Source organism: Protopterus annectens, chromosome 10.part0 (genome assembly GCF_019279795.1).
Source record: "Protopterus annectens isolate FY-2018-M chromosome 10.part0, PAN1.0, whole genome shotgun sequence".
Taxonomy (NCBI): domain Eukaryota; kingdom Metazoa; phylum Chordata; order Ceratodontiformes; family Protopteridae; genus Protopterus; species Protopterus annectens.
The window spans coordinates 1,698,827,456-1,698,845,847 of record NC_056744.1 but is presented as its reverse complement, the minus strand read 5'-3'; the positions used below and the strand labels follow the sequence as shown (position 1 = coordinate 1,698,845,847).

General features: G+C 44.0%; 1 protein-coding gene across 1 annotated transcript in view; it reads left to right on the top strand.

The window, feature by feature from the left end:
* LOC122814443 (trace amine-associated receptor 5-like) overlaps positions 1–17,613 on the top strand; it is a 78,913-nt gene extending 61,300 nt beyond the window's left edge. Inside the window, exon 2 of the mRNA XM_044087022.1 lies at positions 16,615–17,613. Within this exon, the coding sequence (XP_043942957.1) occupies positions 16,615–17,613 (999 nt within the window). The remainder of the gene's footprint in view (positions 1–16,614) is intronic.
* Positions 17,614–18,392: the final 779 nt, after the last annotated feature.

Below are 18,392 nucleotides of genomic sequence, written 5' to 3'. Positions count from 1 at the left end.
CATTACAGAAGGTGTCTGAATTATACGTGATCATCACACCAGTGGCAGCTACAGTATGTCAAGGTTAATGAATTATATTCCCCCTCATTGTAGTCCATACCTCACAGACAAACAGAAAGCATCTGCCTATTGAAGTATGTGAATGACTATGACCTAGGAGCAATAGCTGACTCGCATTGTCACCCCTATGTTAGTAACCCTGTACCGATGAACTAGCACCTGTGCAGTGGTCATCATAATGGACACGTGTGTGAGGGATGCAGCTGGGCAGTTGCCTTTCCTATGATAGCTATGTCACCACACCTGTCAGGGAGTCATATGTGGCAACCCTAATAATAATGGGGTGCCATTCATGAATATAGAGATCCCTTTCCAGCCATACAGACCACTCAAGTGACCCATATCAGATCACATATTTCCTTTAAGGGGTATTGGCCATGTACAGATGGCCTACACCAGCCTTCCCATTCTCCATCTCCACTATGTAGCATGAAGCATACCCTGAATAAATCTATGTCCAACTCAGTGATGTCGGACATGCTACACGTACTCATCCTGATCTCGAACACATACTTCATGGACATCCACCTACCACATGCTGGACAGATCCTTGTCCCATACACTTCACATAGTCCTGCCATACTATGCATTCCTGTCCATCAAAGCTGCACATCGCCCCCCTCTCAGACATGGTGTGATGACAGCATGGTAATGCATGGTATATGTATCATTAACCATGTGGATCAGTAATGTGGCACTGCTCCACCTGGCCCCACAGACCCGCCTGTCGGCTACTGCTAGGTAACCTTTCATCCTAGATGCATACATGGCCCATGGCATATAGGCCACTAGTTGACTTTGACTGTACATGCCATAGTTGATATCCATCCCTGCAAATACCATCTGGCTAGCCAGTGTCCCATGTGTATCACATGTGCAACACAGGTGATACATGGCAGGATGTTGAATCGCTGTACAGTGCCATGTAGATGTATATGGCAGAACACATACATGTAAAACCTTATATGAGCATGTCTACAGGGCCACAGGTCATGTCTGTTAAGGCAGTGTAAGTCCTTATATGTGATATATACACTGCATCAAGGTCGACTGCATTAATGTGGACACATCCAGCCATGTGCTGATAGGTAGGAACACCAGTACAGGCAAACAGACATGCCCACATCAAGACAGCAACCACATGGAGTATGAGCAATGTAATCAGGTGACACACACACACACACACACACACACACACACACACACACACATATATATGGTGATAATATCCACTCAACATTGAGTGTCACATGTGTGTGACACAAACACGTCAGTGTCATGTAGGTTTGCAAATACAACTATTTAAACTGAAGTAATGCGATACACATGTATGTTCAGCTGTAGCTCTGTATGTCTCTGAGGTACTGTGACCTGTCTCCATCATTATGTCTTCCAGATTTGCCGCATGCAAGGCTTCCCCTTTTTACACGCTTGGAGGATGAAGCCCTCATCCCATACCTACTCGATAATCATGATATCCTGTTCAGCCATGTGCCACAGGATGCACAGCAGCAGGATGCCCTGTAGATGGAACTTCACAGGAGTGCTAATGATGTGGGTGGCCACAACCACACATACCAAAAGGTGCGCAGACACTGTACAGACCTCATTAGATGGGAGAAACAGCGTGCAAATGCAATCACCAGGGAACAAGGTGCAACAGGTGGTGGACCACCAACCCAGTCCCTACCCATACATACCGAGGAGCTACTGGCCAACCTAGGGACACCTGCAGAACCACATCCACAAGCCTTAGCCAATATTGTGGAGGTGGGTGTCTCTCAACTACTGAGCCTGGAGTTGCCTGGTAAGTCAGTACTGCACCTATAACAACTATATTCCATATAGCTGCTTGTGTCACTGTACATTATGTAATGTAAAATCATATGCAAGACATGTATACACACATACCGCATACTATAGTATGCTACTTTGTGTAAGCACACATGTGCATACACCATAGTATAGTCTAATGTACTGGTGTATGTGTTATGCACATTGTTCCCTGTAGCCTTTATACAGGGGGTGGATTATACTCCTACTGCTGTGTTACTCCTATTTAGGTACCTCTGGTGTTCCACGCCGACAGCAGCCCATTGCAGGTGAGAGTGTTATTATTTATCAGGAACCGTAATGCACAAATCTATCTGCCATGTGGCCATTCACAACATGTACACATAATGTATGGTCCTGTCACAATATACAAGTCAGACTTGCAATGCATCACAATGACTATTCATGTGCCAAATTGCAAACTATGTAAATCATCTCACCGACATGAATCCTCACAAACTTTATTGCCAGATGTGTTGACAGCTGTGCATGCAATAGTGGAGGTGCTGTTCACTTTAGGAACGTACAACAGATCTGATCTACACATGTGGTGAATACAAACAGTACTACACAGTGGGCTGGAGTACGGCCAGCACACAGGTTTCACCAGTGTGGATCATAGCCCTGCTATGAATTTCACACAATGTGATGTGCTATCTTGACATGTCCATGACATCTATTGGCCTGTCTACTACACTGTCTACCTAACCTGAAAACATATCCCACATACCACCCTTTATCTACATCACCTTGTTGTCAGCAGAGCATATATGTCATATGAGACAACACAGACATGTGAAATAGATGCCCATCACTATAATTTGGACAACACATGTACACACATGGCCATGGAGGATGGCCAGAAACATGGAGCAACACACAGACTAGAAGTGTTGTGCTTGTGTGTACACCCTGTCATACAATGGCTACACATGGTTCAGCCATGGCCTTTGTATAATGGCCATAATGTAGATGTGCAACACTAGACATCCTACAGTCCTGTGCACATCTTGTGTAGGTGTAACATTAATCCACCACATAGGATGTGTTCAACATCTTGAGGGTGTTGCAACATGACAGCAGTTACCTGTACAGTATCCACATCAGGCCACAGATGCAGTGCATTCCCATTGCTAGTGATGGGCATATATGCCATACTAGCTCCTCATGTGCATGTGTGTGTGTGTGTGTGTGTGTGTGTGTGTGTGTGTGTGTGGTATACAGATGCCATGTGGTACATGGTGTACCAAGGTGTTTGCCATGTCTGCCCATAGTTGCCAGGCTGCAGCAATATGGTTGCAGATGTGCATGGGTGTCATCCATATACCCATCAGTGACCTGTGTTACAACTTCCACATCATAGTTTAGTGTGTATACACCTCAGTGACGTGGGTCACATTCCACAGTATATATGTATTGGATCTGAACACAGTCATGGCTATGAACCCTGTCCGTAACTCACACTATATAGCACTAGAGACTCCTCATGATTCCCTGCAATGGCAATGCACATCAGCTAAATTTGCAGTATATCTGTAGGGTAGACAGACAACAGTGAAATGGTACACCATTGCCCCACTGTATATTTGACAGGACACCATTGTGTTAAATATGTATGCATGTCATTGCACATGTCAGCAGATCACATGTCATACTACATGTGATTATCAAGGTCATATGCCACACATCAGACAGGTGTACTGTTAACCTGTGCTGGTCCACATGGTGTAACACAGAGATGTATGCTAACTACTACTATGATTGTGTACTTTGCATGCCATCTGCTATCACACATGCATGCTGTGTGCAACCTAGGTATGTATGATAACTACCACTATTATTGTCTGTGCTGCATGCCATCTGCCATATCACATGCATGTTGCATGCCTTCTGTCATATCATATGCGCGTGTGTCTATTGTACAGATTGTAATTTACAGTTCTTGTCTGCCCTCACAGGTGATGTAGGTGCATTGCCCTCCTGTAGTACATCAGATGTTAGTGTCCCCACAGACTCTAGCAGTGATGATGAATGTATGATTGGGTCACAGGCAGAGTTGTCAGGGGCTGAAACTGTGCCATTGGTTGCCATTCCATCTATATCCACTTCATCCCCGCACACAGATCCCATACCTGCACATACCCCATCATCAGTGGCCATAGAGGAAGGACAGTTGGCACGTGGTAGCTTGGAACAGGAAAGTGTGGGGGCTTTGGAAAGTGTGCCTGTCCACCATGGTGTCAGCCAAACTACTGGTGGTGCCCTACACAGGCACGTGGCCAGTGCTGCTCATAAGAGGACCTCTGGCCAACATGCTCCTGCATGACAGAACAGCAGCTGGTGTCACCAGAAGCATGTTTCAGGCTGTAATGGAGGCACAGGTATGTGCTGAATGGCGCAACATAGAAGATCAGGGGCTACAGAGGGCTGCTGTCCATTCTTTAAACAACAGCATCCAGGCAATGGTAAATGCTTAACAGCACATTGCTGATGCTTTGGATAGATGGTTGGGTGATATGGTTGGAGTCCTTGACCGTGGCATGACAATCCACAAGTGTGAGCTGTCTGTGTTGGAACATCTGGTAGGAGTGAGGTGTCGGGCACATGGACGTAGGCCTGCTACATCACCTGTGTCAAGTCTATGAGTATGAGCTACCTCACATGCCCTCTCCCATAGTGCCAGTAGCAGCAGCAGTGCATCTGGTGCTGTGCTGTCCACACCACAACACAGCAGGCCACGTGCACGTGGCCCTATATGGTCCCAACAGGGACACGGTTCCAGTGGACATGTGTCATCGGACAGTACCCAATCTGCACCTTTGCCTGGTAGTGCCCGTGCAACCCCTGGCAGGCACAGGTCACATGGCCGTGGCCAGACACCGTGAGATGTAAAACCTGGTCTGTACAGTCTGGAGCTGTCAATAATACCCCTGTGTAGGCCAGACACATGGCAGAACTGTGTGCATACACACACACACACACACACACACACACACACACACACACACACACACACACCAGAAACATCTGTCGGGCACCGCAACACACACATGCATAACAACCACACATGGCCAATTAGATCACAGGCCATAACCCACACACATGATGTCATCCACTGCTGCAGCCTAGGCCCCTGGCAAACATTATCACCCTGTGCATATTATGATGCCTGTGTCACATTCCTGTCATCCACACCATTGGTGCAGGAACATGCTCATATGGTCTGATGCACAGGGTGAACAGAATAGGGAGATACGTGTAGATTACAATTGTTGTGTACTGTTGACACGCAGTAGACATACCATGTACTACAGGATTAGAATGCATTGTTTTCTGTTCACAACAACAGTAACAGCATGTTGGTCATGATGTCCTGTTTCCCTCTTTCAGGTCTAATCGCATGTGTCATTGAGTGTCAGTGTTTGCAGTTAGTTTCCCGTGTGTAAATGTGGAATACTCACAGGCATGTATGGCAATACCAGTATGCTATTCGTAGCTTCAACCTCACTGTTAGAAAGGCTAACATTCCAAAGATGTCTACACATCTACTGATCCAGGAGCATGGGAGCTGTGTAGTAAGCTACAGTGGCTAGAGACGTGACATCCATACCGGGTGACATCACAGGTACAGTTACATGGGGCGGGGAGTTTACATAGCAGTCTAGCTAATGACAAGAGTAGAGGCCAGTTGATAGCTTGAGGCCTCACTGTGTAGCAGTAATACACATTCACATTGCAGGATGCGAACACACAACTACACACACACACACACACACACACACACACACACACACACACACACACACACACACACACAGATATTGGCACACATATTTTGACACACAGTAACATGCCCACACTCACGGGGTCAATGACACTGTAACACACACACACACACACACACACACACACACACACACACACACACACACACACACACACTTGATAGTGTTGAGGTGAGGACCCCTGCCTATGTGGTAATCACCATTACAGTACTGTGAACCTACATGATGCGACACAGACAATACACATGTACAGGTAGTCAGTAATGCCTAAGATCGACGGCATCAACAGGGTAGTAGATTGCATCACCTGGCGGGGTTAGGGGTCCTATCTGTTCACTATGGTAACATACATCCTCACTCCATGGACCAGACAGCCATACATACATACACACACACACTGTGGAGTCCACAATTGAAAGCACCTATGTCATGCACATACAGATAGCTCACATGTGTGTGATACACACCCCACTCCTGCCTATGGCTTGCTTTCTACAATGCAGTATGTACAGATCTCTACAACAGTATACAGGAGTGTGAGTAACAATTGGGATGTATTCCCCACCATACGTGGCATATATGGACACAAAAGCAAACACACATGGCAGTACTGTGAATCAAACACTTGCTATCTTATGATACGTATGACAGACATGCAGCAGTATTGCCCACATTACAATGTGTACCGACTCTACCTTTGGCAATTGTGCTGATATATGCACACGGGAGGTCTTAAGTGTTACAGGTGTCAAGTGATTTACAGTCAGTGACACCCTGACCGCTGTGTAGGTTGTATGTGTTCCCCATCAATTAACAGAACCATAGCTTAGTGTTTGCACATGTTATTGTAGGACTGCTTGTGACACACCTGTGAGCTGTCCTCAGCAAACATCCATCTGCAAATATGGCCCACCACTTAGTTATGTCCACACATCTGTCCATACCTGGTGTACATCTTACCGTACTGTCAGTATATCATCATATACAGTTGGCAATGATGGGGCTGCATTGCAACTGCATGTTGTACTAAGACACACGTGACCTGCAAGCATCAGCTACTGCACACGCATGGTAGCTGAGCACACACCACTACATGTACATGTGTGTAGGTCCTACATTCCTGTCATCTTGCCATGTTTGTAGGCATTGAAATTGGTGGACATGTGTGAAGACTTACATGACACATGGACTGTTGTATGATATGATAGTTGTTATGTGTAACCAGTACAGAGGGAATGTTAACTCAGTCAACATTGATATCACACCTTATGTACTGTTAGCATTCAACAGCCATGGACCTACCTTCCATGTGCATGTGTGTAATTGCTGTAGCCACCTATCTGCACAAAGGACAGCAACAGCTATGCTATATACATATGTGCTGTGTGTGTGTGTGTGTGTGTGTGTGTGTGTGTGTGTGTGTGTGTGTGTGTGTGTGTGTGTGTGTGGCATGTTCATATTCACGGCAGGTACATGTATGTCATATCCAAACATGAGGGTGTTTACTGGTGTACAGCAACAGTCATCTGTTACTGCTGTATATGACCCAGGGCCCCTGTTATGTGTACAGCCGACCTGGTTATGAACAGTGGTATCATTGCATTGCATAACACCTGATGTAACTGTGTCAGTACATGGGTAGTCTGCACAGTTGAAGTAGAGCTAGGTACAGTCCACCAGTCATGGGTCACATGGTGTTGTACTACTATATGTCCTACCACATGCATGGATGTGTGTTGCTGGTCCAGGGACTTGGTGATATCTGAGGGCTACATCCTAGAATGCGGCTTTTGACACTGTGATCTGCACCTGACATATCTTTGATGCCTTTTGAGGGTGTACTGGTCAGTACATGTGAGTGGCCTTCATGTACATGGGGACACCACCACCTGGAGCGGTCTGTACCTGTGTTATGGCCCACATGTCTGTATCTGAGGTATACGGTGGTAGTGCTATTGTGCACAACTGAGACTTCAGCCAGGTGTTCCTCACTGCAGAGATGTCAGTATTCCCCATTGTTGGATCTACATTGGGCAGCTGTGATTACGAACGCTACACATCTAGCACTGTTTAGCATACACATACAATGCAGATGTCCTCTAGGTGTCAGGGTGTTAACCTGGTCTCAGGAAATTTGACAATGAATGGCACTATATGGGTGAAGTAGCCACTCCAGGCAGGACATCACCACAGGTGGTAATAGTGTACCAGGTTTAGATTGGTACATCTACGGTGACGGACAGCAGCAGACGTTGTGTAGAAGACCGGTGTCAGATATATGTAGTGCAGTGTTCCTGCTATCAATGACAACTATCGACACCGGAGTCCATTACAATGTGTTGTTCACGTCTAACTGTAATAACATGGCCACTGTGCCCTTCTGTGTTTAGAATCAGAGTGCATACAAAACAGCCCTGTGCTACTAAGTGTGTGAGCATGCCCATTATAAAGTTGTGTAGATGGACACATAGTGCATTCCAAACGGCCGTGTGCTACTAAGTGTGTGAGCATGCCCAGTGGCACCTTGTGTCGGTTATGTGCCTCTATGTGTATGGGCATGGCCATTGTAACCCTGTATAGTGATAGTAGTAGTCCCGTCAACAGATGGCCATACCCCACTTCAGGATGGATCCCTACATTGAACACAGAGGTTCACAGGTATGTACATCATAACTGCCAATATCCATGTCGATGTCTGCATTCTTAGAAGGTCATACTGACAGTCTTGAAAGGTGTAGTGACTGTGGTGCAGCTCGTATCTATATAGTATTGTAATAGGCAGTTGTCCTGATCCCACCACTGGCATGTGTTTGTCTCTGTCTGCCTGGGGACAGAAATATACTTTGAGACTGCTCACACTCCATACAATCCCTATCGCCATCTTTGCCACTGCTGATGATGTCACCCACCTAGAAGTACACCTCTGGGAGTGCTGTGTCCCAGTAATCTCAGTAGCGTGTTCTGTAACTGCTTAATGCTGTAGTGTGGTAAGGTAATTAGGTCGGTGTTCTAATCCCAGCCATGCCAACTATGTGTGTGTGTGTGTGTGTGTGTGTGTGTGTGTGTGTGTGTGTGTGTGTGTGTGTGTGTGTGTGTGTGTGTGTGTGTCCATCTGCCTGGGTACAGAATAATGCTTATAGACTGCTCACACTCCATACAATCCCTATGGCCGACTTTGCCATTGCTGATGATGTCACCACCTACAAGTACACCTCTGGGAGTGGCGTGTCCCAGTAATCTCGGTAATGCATTCTGTAACTGGGTAATGCTGTAGTGTGATAAGGTAGTTAGGTCGGTGTTCTAATCCCAGCCATGCCAACTGTGTGTGTATTCTTTTAGACTGCTCACACTCCATACAATCCTTATCACCGACTTCACCATTGCTGATGATGTCCCCCATCTAGAAGTTCACCTCTGGGAGTGCTGTGTCCCAGTAATCTCGGTAATGCATTCTGTAACTGCGTAATGCTGTAGTGTGATAGAATAGACAGGTAGGTGTTCTTTTCCAAGGCATGACAGGTGTGTGTATTTGGCCATTATATCCTATGTGTTGGTGTCTGTGAGTGGCTAGCTACTGGATGTGTTGAGGAGCATGTTTTGTTGTTTTCCTATATAGTAGCAATAAATGTCACAATCGGCCAAGAGACTGGGTTGGCAAGACATACATATACATTCGGCAATAGGTCTGATGAGTAATGTCAGCAGCCCTAATCTTACCCTTAATACAGTCTGAACCTGTGTGATGCACAGAAACACACTCGCCTTGATATTGACACCAGTACATAATGCAGGAGGTGCATGTGGTTTCCTTTTCATTCTTGTCTAATGCTTTGGTGTCATGTGGTCCGCTGTTGAGATATATATTCTATATCTACGTATGTGTATGTATTTGTATATATATATATATATATATATATATATATATATATATATATATATATATATAGATAGATAGATAGATATATGTGTGTGTGTGTGTGTGTGTGTGTGTGTGTGTGTGTGTGTGTGTGTGTGTGGACATTAGCACACATAAATCTACATGATGTAATACATGTCCTATACTGTTGAATGCCTGTGCTGGATAATCTGTATGTGATAACCTCAGATGTATGTATATCGGCCATGGCTTAGTGGTAAAGCACATCGTCTGTGATGTGCAGGGTCCCGGTTTCAAGCCATGCAGAGGCTGTTTGTTTTGTTTCTGGGAAGAACAAGGGACATTGAATACGGTGAAAGTAAGGCACTTTTAACCAGTTGTGTGTGGGTCTGTGCGACAGTAAGCAGTGGTTATTTTTGGGGAGGCTCAGTATGGGTTATGTAACTATGCATTAGAAGACAATACTATGCAAACGAGGTGTAAAATAGTGAATCCCGTTTATCTCCAGGGTGTGATGCAGGTCCCAAGAATGTATGTGTATAGATAGCTGGGTGCAGGACTCGAATATAGGTGGAAGAATGGGGGGGGGTGTCAGGCATACTGTATGTAGATTGGAGCCCTGTGTCTCGGGATTGCTCCTAGCTTAGCATGCCTAAGCTAGGGGTGTGTCTATACCTGCCTAGTGCAATTGGGAGGGACAACAGCAGTAGGAGAGTAGTCAAGGTGAACAAGCTGGGCAAACAGGTGATATTTATCAGAATCAGCAGATTACAGGCCCAGCAGACCAGCCCTGTCCAGAAAACTATGATAAAGTGAACAAGCACCATCCCCTCGGGATTTTCCACACTCTACACCACCAGTGTATACATGCGGGGAAATTCTAACAAACAGTCCTATGAAATGAGAAGGGCTGCAGCAGGCAACATAGACCAACATGTGCAGGAGGCTGAGGGTGGTGAGGATGTGAATGCTGCCGAACAACCCTCAGTGTGGAGACAGAGAAGATTGTACAGACCCAGGGTAACCTACCAGGGGCTACATGAGCTGGAGATAGTGGAGCACTATGGGGTGGACAGAGAACTCCTACAGCAGATTGTTGAGCTGTGCCGGCAACATCTGACACATTGAACACGCCGAGGGGAACCCATCCCAGTGGATACCAAGGTATGTGTAGGCCTAGGTATACTAGCCACAGGTACCTCCCAAAGCACAACTGGGGATTTCATGGAGATCTCACAGGCATCTGCATCCAGGGTATTCCATCAGTTCCTGGATGCCATGTCACCACATGCCAGTGAGCACGTACATTTCCTCAACACACGTGAGGTGTTGACCAGCAACATGCGTCTCTTCCACCAAATGGCAGATGACCCTGGGGACATGGGTGCTATAGCCTGCATGCACATATGCATCAAAGCACCACCCAGTGAGCAGGGTGGGGCCTACATTAACTGCAAGGGCATCCCCTTTATCAACTGCCAGGTCATATGCAATTCCCAGAGCATTATACTGAATGTGTGTGCTGGCTGCCCTGGAAGCTATGACGATTCCGATATATGGCATCTGACACAGCTGTACCACAGCTTTGCCAGTATGGACATCCCCTACAGTTACCTAGTGGGGGATGCTGGGTACCCACTGGAGCCGTGGCTGATGACACCCATTAGAAATGCACACACATCTGAACAATGATGCCATAATGAGGCACACGCACAGGCAAGACATATAATAGAGCATGTGTTTGGGATGCTCAGGTCATGGTTCTGGTGTCTGGACACATCCGGTGGAGCCTTGCATTATTCTCCAGCTACATGCATCCAAATTGTTATGGTATGTGGTATGCTACACAATATGATCCTGTGGAAACAGCTGCAGCAGGAACAACATGGGGCAGGGCCACACAGTCCCCTACCACTGCCAAGGCCTGTACAGGCACAGAGTGACTCGAAGGAGGAACAACCTGAGCCAGACAAAGTAGGCGCAAGGAGGCATGCCCAGTATGACCTGGCCTTGGCAAAGAGGCAACGCATAGCATATGCACTGACACAGTAGGGACCCAGGGAATGTCACCCTCTTTGACCCGCACAGACAGTAAAAGGGATGCCAAACATGACACTACCTGTGCTCAGCCATGTATAGGAAGTGCACTATGTGCATCTGACATAGGCAGCCCTCCAGCATCATCCTCAGGTCTGGCACACCCTCAAGGTAAGTCAATCAACCTACCAATTGGCAGTTGTATTAGAATGTGTTGGTACTTGTAGCTATGATATGGATGTGAGCATGCAAGGGAATTTGGTGGCCGAATGTTAAGGCAGCAGACAGTAGATATCCATAGTGGCACCATGACATCTGTAGCACATACGGGGGTCACCATAGTAGCCAGTAGTACACAGGGTGTCATAACCCACTGCGGGTAATGGGCTGAGCATCATGTGTGCCCATACAGCCCACACAAGTCTCAACCAGCTGGACAGGTGTAGACCAACACAGACAAATGCTGTACTATGGCCTCTGAATATGCCCTATGGATGACCCCCCCACAGACCCACACAGACAGACTATAGCAGGCCAGGCAGTTGGATGTAGGCTGTGATGGCTAGGATGTATGAAACTAATAGGTTGGTAATTAAAGCTAAGATCTGGAGTACACTGGTATGCCTCTAGCCAGCACAATAGGTAGGTCTGTATATTTGCCATGGTGTATTGGTAATTCACATTAGCTGTGTGTGCAGGGTGTTGCTACCAACACTTGCAAAGGACGGTTATTTGTTTGTGGGCAGAACAAGCCCATTGGATATGGGGGGAGTAAGGCACATTTAAGCAGTTGCAAGCAGTTGTGTGTGGGTTTGCATGGTGTTAAGCACTGCTGACCTCTGGTTACAGCTTCTTACATTTGGTTAGCCTCCACATTTCTTTGCCAGTGCAATACTCACATACCAATAGCCAAACACGCTTACACCTGCTCGCTCCCTCACTTGCACATGCACCGACATTGGTGCTTGCATGTGTCACTCACGCTGGGTGGGCGTGATCCCTTGTGATGCCTATTACATCAAACTGCATGACTACAGTATCGGGTATGGCTGACCATTAGGCGATGGCATGTACTTCAACATATTGTTGTCTGCATGTGCGTATGCATATATACCTATTACATACTAGCTGACCTACACAGGGCAGTCCATTGGAACCGGCCCAACCAACCCTGGCACTCCTGGATCCATAATCACATACCCATAGTTCTTCTACCCCACCCGTGTTGAGTTTCCACGCGTAACAGCCATTTTCCACTTGATATTGCAGCCATGATACACCTTTACACATTGCCCTCTCCAGAGATTTTGGGGCCCTACACACATTTTCTCCCACCTTGTGTATTCACAGGGTCTCCCGCCATTTATATTTGCACATAAGTGCCTTTCCTGGTGTTATGGATTACAGCCATTTGCGCTTTACAAATGTAGGTGGTCCCAACATGGACTACATTCTGTCTGTGTGTAATGTAGACATAGCAGTTCAACGATGTTATGCCCACTGGTAGTACCCTGCCTGTGGTGTGAATAACGGTGCTCTGCTCACTCTTGGGCAGCTTTATCTGACATACACTGCAAGCACTATATAATACCTTAGTTGCTCTCGATTCCCTTCACAACCCTTGTGTATGCTTTATTCTTATGGCATCCATTCTTCATATATATATATATATATATATATATATATATATATATATATATATATATATATTTCATGTCTGTGGCTATATATCTATACACACACACACACACACACACACACACACACACACACACACACACACATATATATATATATATATATATATATATATATATATGTGTGTGTGTGTGTGTGTGTGTGTGTGTGTGTGTGTAGATATATATATATATATAAATATATAAATTACATCTGTACATATAAACATACATTTCCTATGCTGGGAGCTGCTTACATCCGCGTAGCTGCACTAACCTATGCTGTGAATTACATATGTTTACTGCTGCTTATTTGTGCTTACATGTGCTTTATTCATTATGACAGTACCACTTTGATTGAAGGAATCTGGTTAATGGCCCCATGCGATACACACGTTCACCTTTACATGTTTAAATGATGGCTTTACAGCAGAGTGACATTCATTTCACAAGGAAAATGATATGTGCTACAGTCGAACTTGAACCGGGAATGCCTTTACGTTAGGCGGATGCTCTAACCATTACACTATTGGTGTTCTGCTTCATTTATATGTATACCCATGGTTCATAGTTACCCGAACACATGCCTCAACACTTCACTTACACAGCAGGCATCCATTCTCCTGCTGGGAAAACCGCAGTGCTACACATGCACCATTCCCTATTCCCTACTGCTCTGGACCCGTGCTGCATGTTTACTCACTCCGAGGATATTCAGAACTCCAAAGCTTATAGTCCTGGCACATAGATGTGTTTGATTGTCAGGATGTTTTTGTGGTCATCTGGGTTTAGGCTTGTCCGATTGGAGACCGGAACAGCCCTGTACCCATTTGAAAGTCAGAATTAGCACCTGGACAGAGTTAGTCCCAATGTTACCATTCTACCTGTGTTTATAGATGCAGAGGTTTGCCCACCTCTCACCAGCTTGATATGTCGGTACTACATAATACAGGGTGGGGGGTTCCACTGGTGTTTCCCTTCACATTCGTTATGACTGCTTTATTGTGACCATGTTCATTTATATATATATATATATATATATATATATATATATATATATATATATATATATATCTGTACATACACATACACCTACATACCTATTTACATTTCCCATACTGTTGAATATCCGGCATGCATCCCCGCTTATGTCTGCTTGTACGTGGCTTTACCTTCCTATAGCCGACGGACATTATTCTGGGCATCTCATAAAATTAGTGGCCCTTGCGTGGCTTTGACCCAGAAACAGACGCACCTTCGGTTTGGTGACTACACCATCCATGATACATTCCGCATTGATGGCAGCTAGGATATATGACTTCACTGCAGGTATTCAACAGTACTGGCAGCAAATGTGACGGTTGGTGTACATATGTGTACGGACCTCTCAACCACTCAGGGACTAATTTCAACAGTAACAGGGACAAGGCAAGGACAAATCAGGGACAATCACGAACACTTTTAAAATATTAGTACTATTAACTTGAAAAGTTGGCAGAACCAGAGCATATGTATTAATACTTATTTTCTGAAGTAAAACACGTCTATTACTCTTAATTATTATCATTATTCATTCAGTGTAATTCAGCACCTTTCCTCCAAAGGTCACTGGTTTTAGGGGGATTAAGCGGCTGGCCAGTTATTGTGCAAATACTCTGACCATTGGTAGGGTTGCCAGCTTTTCATATGGCCAGGATCAGATATATTCAGGGCACACCAGATTTTTCAGGCCAACACATACCCATGGTCAGTACAACAGATAATACTTTTGTTTTATGCCTAAATGTAAGCTTATTGTTGTAGCAGTTTAGCAACTTCTTCTGTTTTGTTTGCTTGCTTATTCTGTTTCTTGTAACATGTAGATATTTTACATACGGAAATAACTATTGTATGTGACTATTACATAAGATGTGGGACATAATTATATGTCCTACGATCACAGGATATTTTACATTTATAATAGCTTTGGTATAGACACAACTGCCCAGAGGGGGACTGTCCCTCACAATGTGGGACAGGTGGTAACCCTAACCATTGGGCTAGACTTAGCTATTAGCGGTGCACTAACACAATGCGTTTCACTTCCACTTGGTATAACTATCGACACTACAATGGAATACAGGCACAAGGTTTTAAATGTCATTTGTTCGAGGGATGGGGACTCAATATTCAGCTACGTGCATTTGTGTTTGATTCTTATTTTTGTGTTCGCAGAATTGTCTTGCATGCTTTCCATACATTTCAGTATCCACGGACACTGACAGGTGTGATTACTATTAGAGGCATGCTGTCCTATTCAGCATTTTAGGTTGCACGTAAACAGCCGACATGTCCACTCCTCCGTGCGGAGCTTGGACACGCCCCATGCACTCATGCACGTTTCCTATGCATGTGGATGTGGCAGCAGTGTGCCTTCATTAACATGCATATGGCACTACTGCGTCATCTCCCTACGCCACACGGTCGGTGTAAGCCTAATGCCATTCTTGTGCCAAGCTTCATGAATCCTGGGGTCTATTTAAAATGCAAGTACCAGCAACAACAGCAATTTATTTCATTTAAACACTGTTTGTCTTTTGGCTTTTTCCCGGTAAGGGGTCGCCACATCGGAACTCTGGTCCGCTAATGATTGGCAGTAGATTTTTTTACGAAATGCCGAGGTGCCAGCTCGATGCCCAACCTTCAAAGAAGGCACACCCATTTACGCACGCATGTCTTTTGAACACTACCCAACTGTGGGGAGGACATGCAGACTCCTCACAGAAGGCACTCCCAAGCCATGCTGAGAATCAAATGGGAGAACCTCTTGCTGTGAAGTAACAACGCTACTACCATACCACTGCGGCATCCTGTTTTAAAACTTATTTGAATCAAAGAAAACAGGATTACTTTTTTATAACACTTATTCCATGTGAAGATATGCTTCCTTATCCATTATGCATTTTACAATGCCAAATTAGATAGTTTATGACATATGCATACATATATTAAAAAAATAGAATACAAAAATATGCTATAAATACATTTGTACATCCAAGAAACAAATTGAAAAAATGCATAAAAGTAATATTTTTTACAGATCTGGTTACCATATTTACCCATTTTATATAGCTGTCATTTCATCATAATTTAGGAATATTGTATTGCATTTTGAATAAACTTAACCAAGTTGAGATCGCTATGCCATTATACTGAAATGTTATATCCTAGAGATCCAGCAGCTGAATCACCTTTGATATAAAATGCAGCACAGCTTTAATGGTTTGTTTGTTTTTTTCTGTTTACAAAACGATGACAATGTTAGTAAAACTCTATTTTATAAAATTAGTTTAATTTTATATTCCAGAGGAGCACTGGCAGAAAAGAAACAGGATATGTCACTGTTCTGAAGCTGAAGGCCAAAATGTGTAAGCCACCTACATTGATCGCCATACGACCAGAGGTTAACAGACACTGGAAAATGAGTCCACTGCAGAACAAGTCGGTTGAAAGAATTGTATTCTGCTATGATGACAGGAATGATTCGTGTATTAAACTTTCTAGATCTTTCAGTGCCACGGCTGCCCTTTACTGTATTGCTGTTTTGGCAATAACAGCTACTGTACTTGGTAACTTACTGGTTGTCATCGCAGTCTCTCATTTCAGGGTGTTGCATTCACCAACAAATTTTTTGACATTATCATTAGCCTTAACTGACTGCCTGCTTGGGGTAATGGTGCTTCCTTTCAGCTCCATAAGATCGGTTGAGACATGTTGGTATTTTGGAGATAAATTTTGCACCCTCCACTCTGGCTTTGATACATCCTGGTGCTTATCTTCTATTCTTCACCTCTGTTTCATTTCAGTTGATCGATATCTTGCAATCTGTTATCCTCTGTTATACACATCCAAAATGACTGTTACTGTAGCTTGTATTTTTATTGCTCTTTCTTATGTGATAGCCATTGTATATACATATGGTTTGTTGTATTCTAACATAATTGATGACACATTTAGAAATGCAGTTCCAGAGGAGAAGTGCCTTGGTGGTTGTCAACTCATATTCATGAGATTATGGGGATGGGTCACCTTTCCTTTCTTTTTTGTGCCCTGCTTTATAATGATAGGATTATATGCAAAGATATTTTTTGTAGCAATGAAGCAGGCTCGGATTATAGGAAGCATGATTGATTACCAGAATACATTAAATGTTAGAGCATCAACAAGAGAAAGAAAAGCTGCAATAACTCTAGGTGTTGCAGTGGGAGTTTATTCACTTTGTTGGATACCTTTTATTATTGTGACTTTAATTGATCCATTTCAGAACTTCAGCACCCCACCAATAATATTTGATTTTTTTAATTAAAAAAACTTTTTAACCCTTTTTTAAAATTTTTTATTTTTAAAAGGTTAAAAAAAAAAATTAAAAAATTTTTGGTTTTAAATTTAAAAATTAAAAAAAAATTTTTTAAACAAAACCCAAAAATTTGAAATTTTTAAAAAATTTTTAAAATTTTAAAAAATTTTAAAAAAATTTTTTTTTTTTTTTTTAAAAGAGTATATATTATATTGTTCTCATACAATCTCCATCTGGCTGACATGGGAACTCTGCGATGCAGACAAGTAAATGTGTTTTGGGACCCACATCCGTATGCCAGGTCATGCTACCACATACCTATTGTAAGTTTGCCACCTTTTAATTGGCCGAGGTGGGACTTTAGGATTAACACCTGTCCCACTTTGCATGGGACAGTCCCTCCTTAGGCAGATGTGTCATGCGAAAATAATCAAGACATCGCAAATGTCCTGATTACAGGACAATATTATATTCTACGTTTCTCTAATAGTTGCATGTAACAGTTATTGTATATATGACACTTCTATATGTTATGTGAAGTAACATAAGCGACTTGACTGCTGCTAGACTAAGCTTTTATTTGTGCAAATACGTATAGTTCTGTACTATGCACGGCTGTAGGTAAGTTTTGACCTGGTACATCTGACATTTCTAAGGAGCAGGTCCCACTTTGGCCATTTTGAAAGGTGGCAGCCCTATAGGACCTATATGTAGAGATGTCAGATTTGGCAGAGAACCACATACCCACAGCCAGTAGAAAATAGACTACGTCACTGTTTTGCCTAAAT